The 9,618-nt window shown below is 31.0% G+C and overlaps 1 protein-coding gene across 1 annotated transcript; it reads right to left on the bottom strand.

Moving 5' to 3' along the window:
• Window positions 1-4,525: 4,525 nt before the first annotated feature.
• On the bottom strand, window positions 4,526-8,441 carry LOC108454100 (guanylate kinase 2-like). Its single transcript, XM_017752424.2, has 11 exons — window positions 8,104-8,441; window positions 7,583-7,616; window positions 7,303-7,398; window positions 7,094-7,170; window positions 6,874-7,003; window positions 6,336-6,698; window positions 5,740-5,861; window positions 5,526-5,661; window positions 5,393-5,438; window positions 5,210-5,315; window positions 4,526-5,133 (listed from the first exon to the last, which is right to left on the bottom strand). Exons 2-11 carry the CDS (start codon window positions 7,583-7,585, stop codon window positions 5,022-5,024), a joined length of 1,191 nt encoding a protein of 396 aa, XP_017607913.1. The 5' UTR covers window positions 7,586-7,616; window positions 8,104-8,441; the 3' UTR covers window positions 4,526-5,021.
• Between the last annotated feature and the right edge of the window lie 1,177 nt (window positions 8,442-9,618).

The following is a 9,618-nucleotide window of genomic DNA, read 5'->3' as shown; positions in this document are numbered from 1 at the left end:
ACTTCATAACCTCTGAAAATCAGAACTTTAACACTAGACCTTAATTCTGAACTCTTTCATAATTAGGTCCTAAAATCAATTTCCATCAATTTTACTTGATAAAATCATCATACATCAAAATTAAAGCTTCAATTCTATATTTATTCATCATATGATTCCAACACTCATCCATAAAAACTTTAAAAATTAGCCATAGAATAAAAAACTAATGACATAGTAAGTTGGACCCAATTGTAAAAGTTCAAAATCTTAGAAATTTCAAGGAGAAAGCAAGAATTAAACTTACATGAATCTAGAGTATGAAAACCAGCTTGAACCCTCTTACATGGCTGTTTTCCAGCTAATGAAAATGAAAAGAATTCTAGATATTCCATTCTAGTCCCCTTTTTATTTAGTAAATTTTGTTATTTTCCCATTTTGTCCTTATTTCCTCAATTTTTCTGATCTTTCTGTGCTTTTGCTGCCAAAGTATCTCCTTTTGGCTTATTTACACTTTAGGTCCTTTCTCATTTGACAATTGAGCTAGTTAATCCTTCTAGCAACTTTTACACAATTTTCAATTTAGTTCTTTTTATTTAATTAATCACCCAAACGTTCAAAATTTTCTAACGAAATTTTAATACTACCTTATTGACACCCTGTAAATATTTATAAAAATATTTATTGCTCGATTTATAACACCGGGATCTTGATACTTCTTTTTCTTAATTTCTTGACCAAATAAATCTTTATAAAACACAATTTGCTATTCCAAAAATCTTTTAAAAGCTACATTTGGCTCATAAATATTAAATAATATAATCTACGATTTCATTTTTTCGGATTTGGTGGTCTTGAACCACTATTTCTGACATTGCTGAAATTTGAGCTATTACAGGTTATTTTGAAATGGTGAATGTAAAATATGTTACAGGACACTATTGGTTACATATATATAAGTTTATATGATATGTTAAGGTTACAAAATAGTATATTTTGGTATGAAATTAGATTTGATTTGAATGAAGTTAAATGAATTATTTGGACAATATTTGTAAACACTTATGAGAGTATATTAGTTAGGTCCTTAGATTGATAGTTTTGACATGTTTTAGGCATATTTGAATGTGTTTTGGATTGGTTGAATAATTGATTTTTGAATGGTTTGTTGTTTAAGTTTGCAGGGTTGGTAAACTTGATGTGCAAGGCTCATTTTGAGTCCATCTGGCCTGACACACGGGCATGTGACCAGACTGTGTGAGACACACAACTATCACTTAGGCATGTGGTTTGGCCGTGTGTCCCTGCAATTTAAAATTTCAAAACAGAATACTCAGGTACTACAATAAGGGCAGAGACTTGGGCATGTGTCTCAACTATGTAAGGAACACGGCTTAGCACACGGGCGTATGTCTTGGCCGTGTGATGTAGTCAGAGAGTTACACGGGTTAGGACACAGCCTAAAGCATGGGCATGTCATAGGGTCACACGGGCGTGTCCCTTGGCCACACGGGCGTGTGTGCCCTGCACTTAGGAAAAATTTTGATATTTCGCGAAAAAATCTCAAAGAACCCGAATTAGTCCCGACTTGTTTTTAATTCGTATTTAGGGTCCCGAAGGCCTATAAAAGGGACAGTATGATTAATTTATGATGTGTATCTTTATTGAATTGTTTAATATTGAAATCGTTCTGAAAAGTCAGGTAATGCTCCATAACTCTGTTCCGACGACGGATAAGGGTTAGAGGTTGTTACATTGGAAGTATTTGAAATGATTTAGGGATTATAAATGTTTGAGAGAGTTTTAAAAAGATATATTATCTTTGCAACTTAGAGAACTTATAGGAGAGAGGAATGATTCAGACATTTTAAGATAGTACGACTTCTGTGCTTATTGGTGCTGAGTTCAATGTATCACAAAACGATCTAAACTCAAATGGGAGCCGAAATCTTTCTCTATCAATTCAAATCCACATCTTTCATAAAAAAAATACAATATTCTCAAAAAAAATCTAAAAAATTGTAGAATGACCTAAAATGAATTCAATAACTAATAAGCAATTAGTTTAAACAAAGTGCTGAAATAAATTCAATATTTCGACATGGCATTAAGAAACGATTTTGATTTTAGTTTGTAAGCTATGTACAATTAATTCCAGTCTATTACTTAAAAGATTTACACTTGATATTGATACGAATGCAAGATTAATTATTGGATTCACTCTAGTAAATATTTTAAGAAAGAAGAAAAGAGATTTACATTTGAGAAAAAATATTTATAGTAATACATATATATTAGATTTGTTTAAGAATCGATTATTTGTCCAAACTCGAAAGTTTATTTGAAATTTGGTAGGATTTGAACATAAATATGAGGCCTAAAATATAAGTTTAAATAAAAAAAAAGGGTTTAAAAGCTGGATCGAGCATTGAACTTAGCAACTAGATGCACTTTGGTGCCTGTATTTTTTTCGATCGACTTTGGTCCTTGAACTAGGCAACTAGATTCATTTGTCTCTGTATTTGAATTCTATCAAGATTTGATGATGCGATCAACATTACTAGAACAGAATGAGATCGAATGGACCAAGAATTGATCGATATAACGGTCTAAACAATAAGTTGGATTGATCGACTCTGAAATTGCTTGAAATTGGTAAAAATTGAAAATTAGGACAAAAAATGACAGTTAAACAGGTTGAACTGATTTAATAATTTTTTTAAATATATTTATGAATTTTAATTATTTATTTAATCATTAATGGTCCAGTGGTCGAATTTATCAAACTAATTGAATAGAGAATCGATGGTTTGATTTATTCAACCATCGATCCAATTATTAAAACACTGAATGTGACACTATAAGATTGTATCACATTATCTCCTAAAATTTATATATATATATATATATATATATATTCAAGTAATGAAGTGACAAAATCTCAATGTACCATAACATTAAATTTTTATATTTTTCAAGTTTAGGAGTTAAAATGGACAAAAAAATATAAATACCAAAGTGAACCTAGTTGTTAAGTTTAGGGGCAAAAAATTATATTATCCCTTTATTAAATTATGTATATATAATAAATATTTTAATCCAAATTTCCTTGGGTTTTCTTTTACAGCAAATATGATTGGCATAGTGTCGAAGCGATGAAAAAGGCTTTTGGTTTTCTCTCAAATCGTCTTGAAGAAGAAGAAAAAGCCTCTTAAAATACCCAGTGAGAGTGTGTTGAAACCAGGTGAAGAAATTTGATGAGCCTTGCTCGACTCATACAGTGATTTTAAGGGAGCAAAAATACAAGTAGTAAATAAAGCAAGGATCTCATTCTCAACTACTACACTAGAAAATAAAATAGGCCACAAAGAAATTTGGCTTTTAGTGTATATATATATATATGGGTGGGTCCCCAACATCTTATCTCTATTTTGGTTTGGGTTGATCGAAAATTAAACTGAATTTGGATAATATCACAAAACTTTGATATCTTACTTCAGCCCCATCTAATTCAACTTGTTTAATTAGAAATTATGTTATGGAATATTATGGACTTTTTTTTAATTATTTGATGATATTTTAATAATTATTTTATATTATTAACACATAATTTTAATAATTTTTATTTTTAATCTAAATTATGAATTCAATTTCGAACTTAAACTGTTTAAAGTTAGAATTTAAGGTTAAAAATAAAAATAAAAATTACCTTAATTATATATCAATATAATAAAAATTATTAACATTTTATTAAATAATTAAAAAATCATAAATAATATAGTCAGAAAAGTACGCAAAATAAATTTTCCTGATTAATATATATATGGCAACTCGTTTAAAATTAAAAAAAACACATAATTTATCATAAAAATATTTTAAAATGTTAACATCAAATCCAGTACATGACAAATGATGTTTTTGAAGCCATAAACGTGACACGATGCAGATTTTTATGGAGATTTTGGTTTTAGTTACATTTTCATTATTTACTTTATATTTGAAACTTTACAAATAAAATTAGTTTTTAAGCAAATCTTCCTATTAAATTTTTTTGATAAAATAAATATTTTAGAAAATAATATATAATTACTTCAAGATATATATATATATATATTTGTGTATTTTATATACATATATAAAAATTATTTATTTTCTCCTGATTTGATTTTATTAACATATAAATAATATCAATGTTTATAATTTACAGGTAATTAAATTAAGTTATTTAAATTTTAAAGTCTTAGATATTTTTATGCTATAAATTATTAAATTAAAATATTTCAAATATAAATGAAAATAAATTTTTATATTTATAACATCTGTGGTTACGAATGAGATGCTTATAATTAAATAAAAAAAGAAAAAAGGTAAGAATATTTCTATTACTGCATCTATGATTCTGGAAAAAAGAAATATTAAATGGTAGGGTGGTGGTATGACTGACACACAGAGATCCATGTGATCCTTTGTCAGTTGTCACAGACACATTTTATTCTAATTTCAACTCGACGAGCTTCATAGTTCAAAAGGCAGGGAAAAAAGAAGGTTTAAGTTGAAGTAGCAACCAAATTAAGATAAAATCAAATATCTACTTTAGTTTTTACAAATTCTCATTCAAGACTCCTAATCTGATCAAATTCTTTGTGTACCACGAACACATCTGTCAGCTATTTTTCCCTTCAATCGGAATCTATTCATTATTTGGATAAAACAAATTTATTGATCAAATTTCGTTATCATCTGTTTCATTCTATTCTAACCTTTGATCCATTCAACAGTCAACTTGTGATGCTTCTTTTTCTTGGATTGACACAGACAGACAAACCCATGTCTTCCAATCAAATATATATTCACTTACTACTTGGCTCAGCACTATCCATTGCCGCACAAATCATGAATTCTCTCTCATTGCCCCATGTAGGAATTGCTAATTGTTCAAATACTACATCCTGGTTCTTAAACAAGCAAAGAATAAAGCTTTCTTATCATAGTTCCCCTTTTGTCAAATACAACAAAACCATGTTAAGGGTTCGTTGCAGTCGTTAGCTCAGTTTCTCATTTAAGCCATCTGAAAATGAATCAAGGGCATAGACATTTAGTCCTCTTGTCCGACCGGGTGCCCCACCTTTTAGCGACGACACATCCAATGCAATCCTGAATAAACCACAAATGCTTTCTTCAACTCATTCTCCTGCTTTAAGAAAAAGGGAAAGAGCAAGTATAAACTTACAAGTTCTTTGACGCTTTCTCGAGTTCCAGAGTCTCACAATTTATGAGGATCTTGTTATCAATTTTTGACACAGAATGGTTCAAAGGCAGATCAATCCCTTTGGGTGCTGGATGACATTTCAACTCAATTACTTTCTGTTTACAATAAAAATAAATAAAGCAATGGAGAAAATAATCTTCTTACATGGCTTATGATTAGTTGGTGCACTTCCATTCAGCCCTAGGAGCTCCTATATCATATTGAATTCATTGGATAAGGATATTTATCAAAAGAAGTTAAGATGCATATGATACAGTTCAAGGGAAAAAGAAGTCACCTTAAGATTCTCATAGCACTCCTCGAGATTATCGTTGTATAATATATGATCAAAGATGCCAGAAGATTTCCCTTGCTCAATTTCTGCTTCCGCATTCCGTAGTCGTTTTAGGATTTGCTCCTCTGTCTCAGTCCCCCTATTTACAGCATTCTAGTTATTACAAGACTAGGATTATGGTATAGTGATAAATATCAAATGGACAGTACTGATTCACCTTGCACGGAGCCGCTCTTCAAGCTCTCTCATTGTGGGCGGACAGATAAAAATGAAAATGGCATCAAGAGAACTTGCCCTCACTGACCTCGCTCCTTGAACATCAATGTCAAGAATGCACCTCTATATAGGGGGGAAAAATTAATTTGAGCAGAAAGGTAATTTTCAAGTAAAGAATGCTATACCAACAAGAACCCTTGATACACTTTCTGAAATACAACAACCAGAAATCCAAAATTCAATGTCGCACCATCTTGTCCAATACGAACATGATATTATCTAAAGGCTATCAAGTTAACTAACGTATATACAAGAGACATTATATACCATTGGTACTCCCCTCGTAACAATATGCAAGGAGATTATACATAATTCATAAATTGTTAAAGGAAGGGTTGACATAAGTATAACTATAATTTCATGAGATCTGACATGCTTAAGTGCTTTGTTACCGTAAGAAAATAACCTAACATCCTGAACTGATGATATTGCATGCTTAAGCGTTCCATTTCACAGTTTGGTTCCCCAAGTGCAACTTTCAAATCAACATTAGGAATTCAACTATTATTAATAGAACAGTAAGAAAGACTGTTTTACCTTCCCAGAGTCTGCTACTGCCTCAACAGCTTCAATACTAGTTCCATAGAGATTCCCATGAACAGAAGCAAACTCAAGAAATTTCCCATCTTTTATATCTTTCTCCATTACACTCCGGTCAGCAAAATGATAATGAACTCCATTCTTCTCGTTGCCCCTTGGTGCACGGGTTGTGTGGCTGACAGAGAACCCAAACATAGATGGGAACTCCTTCATCAACATGTTTATTAGTGTCCCCTTACCAACTCCAGAAGGACCACTGATAACAACCGGCTTCTCAGCATCACCCCTCACACCCCTACTCCAGGCAACAACTTCAGTCCCCAAAATTTTTCTCTGTTCCTTAACATACTTGGTGTCCACCTACAAATATTGGAACAGATTGAACACTTTTAGGCAACAAAATATACAAATACCTTTTATGCAATTCAGAATCACCGAGTTAATTCCGCAAGAAATTAACTATTCTAACTGCAGAGTATGTGAAGTTCATCCTATATTAACCCTCAAAAGATCCTTAAGTTTTCAAAATACCAACCTCAAGAAACCAAATGCAGTCATCTGGGGTGGAACCCCTAATAATTATCATTATTCGATCTTCATTCAAAAGAATGGCCGAATGGCCTTTAGATGCCTTTGGTTTTGTTCCCAGAACTGTAGGGATCACCCTGAAAATAATACCAGAAACAATTTAACTTCCCACTCTAAACTGGAACCTGGAAGAACAAACTAAGTGGTTTCTTCTAGCCAAAACTAACCATTTGCCTGTAGATTTGTCATAAATCTTAACCCCAATATATGATGTGGAATCATTGTCTGCCCCACCAATTACAAACTGCCAAGAGAAATAAACGCCAATCCTCAATCAAAAAAGATGATTGAACATGCTAGCTAAGAGATAACAGACAGTGAAAAAAAGTGAAACACTTTATGAAGAACACCAAATTTAGCCATTAAATTATCATACCGTTTTGTCACCAACGTCGGCAGAGGTCTCCAAGCCTTTGGGTTTTAAACCAAATCCATTTTGTAGATTGTCAAAACAGAATGCCGGGGCTTCACCCTGATGATTATAAACCAAAACCAAATCAAATCACAATAAAGCTACACCTTTTTTAGCTACAGCTGAACTAAAACTCAATTAGATTGTTAGCAAAAGTCCATTCTTCTTTTAACAGATAAGAGAAGAACAAATTTCATATAAATGAATTTATATTATGGAAACAAATTGATGATTAATGGCTCACCATGGAGAACCAATGCCCCCAATACAAGATTCTCCTGATCAATACACATGGAAAGATAAAAATGATCAAATCAAAAGAAAACATATTTCTCAGATCTAGGACACAAATGTAAACCAAACGCATTTAAAAGAAAAATATCATGGATCACATATAAGTAATATAATTACATGTCAAACAAGAACGAAGTAAAAGAGGAGGAAACAAAAGAATCAAATTTTGAGATGCATAACAACAATATAAGAAGCCCAAAATCAAAACCCAGATTTCAATCTAACATTACAATGGCAAAACATAGAAGGCAGGAAAAAGAAACAAGCTACAAAATCAAGTGTCAGTTGGTTTTTATGTCAAATTTGAAACAACCCATGTCTCCAAAACCAAATAAAATGAAAACAAATAGAATAAACTTCCACGAAAACACGTTAGAAATCAAAGCTTGGTGATGAAAAGCTTTAAAAATTTTCGGAAACAAAAGAGAGAGAGAGAGAAAGAAACATATTGGATAGACAACAAGATCATACCTTTGATAAGAGCAAAAAAGAAATAATTAAAGAAACTTGGGTAGGCAGATGGAAATTGTAAGAGGGTTAAATAGTAGAAGAGAATAGGAGGGGAAAAAGGGGTTTTCTTCAGGTACTGTGATCTGTAGAAGGCAGCGTTAGGAGGGAGTCAAATCAGAACAAGCTTAGGCTTGAAAAAGAAGATTACAGAAAGAGATTGGGGTGAAGAGAGAGTTGCATTGTCTCTCTTTTTATATTTGTAAAGAGAAAGAGTTGGCCCTTCTTTTTTGGTCGCATTCCAGTTCACGAAAACAAGAAGACCCGACTGGGGACTGCCTGGCTCTAATTTTCTTGTGAAGTTTCACCTTTTTAAGAAAAAATTAGTATTTTTGCTTTTTTGGACTTTTATAAGTTTAATTTTATAATAAAATAAATATAATTTAGATCTCTTTTCTTCAAATCCCACAAAATTTAGACTGAATAACATATTAATGTGACGGAAAACAAATACATTCATTATTTTTTCTCTTTTTAATGATAACACATTTGAGATCGGTTGGTGTTAAATATATTTCATCTAAAATAATATTTATATTCAGTTTACCAAAATCACATTTTATTATATCAAATACAATCCATTATCCTAATTCGGTTTTAAAAAATCAAGCCGAGTAAAATAAAATTCAGTGAGTTGAATAAATTTATTCAAATTAAATTAAATAACTTAAATTGATCATATTGAAATCTTGTTGACAATATAACTAATTTTGAGTTGAAATCAAAATAAGAGAAAAAAAGATAGTATGATAATTTAATTGTTTAAGTTCTCAAACTTGTCATTTTGATATTTTTAAAAATATAATTTGGCATTTTATATATTTTTTAAAAAATTAATAATTGTTATATAATTTTTAATTTTTGAATTTATATATATTTATAAAATTTTGAAAAATATTTTATAAATATTTTCAATTTTAGGGTTATTTTGATTTTTTGTAATTTTTTTAGAGGACCAAGTTGCACGTTTTTAAAACAGTCAAGGACCTATGGGAATTTACATCAAACTGTTAGTCAAATACTTCGAGTTATAAAATTTAACTCAACTCGAACTCGAAAAATCTAATTACTTATCCGAGTTAATTCGAAAAAACCAAATAACTTAATTCGATTAACTCAAAATTCGAAAAAAAAATTAATCAAATCAAGTTTTGCTCACCCGTACAATTAACTTTATAACAATGGATTAAAAAAAGTTCAAAAATTCTTTCCTTTCTTTCTGCCACAAGTATTAAAGAGAGAAAAACTCATCACACATAAGCGACCATCCAACCTCCTGGATAGCGCTACTCACTCCTGCCTATTGCAATTATTACTTCGTCCTTCTTTGGTGTCTCTTTTTCAACCTTAGGGCCTTTGTTCTCTCTCTTCTTTTTCTTTCGCAGATGTTTTGGAAGGTTATTGGTCACAATCATCCCCATTGCTATCTAGTTTTTCAAGTTTTGAATGTTCAGAGGGGTTGGTTGGTGATGCCCAATG

The sequence above is a fragment of the Gossypium arboreum genome, chromosome 9 (assembly GCF_025698485.1).
Source record: "Gossypium arboreum isolate Shixiya-1 chromosome 9, ASM2569848v2, whole genome shotgun sequence".
In the NCBI taxonomy this organism is placed as follows: Eukaryota; Viridiplantae; Streptophyta; class Magnoliopsida; order Malvales; family Malvaceae; genus Gossypium; species Gossypium arboreum.
This window is presented reverse-complemented; position numbering and strand designations above follow the sequence as displayed.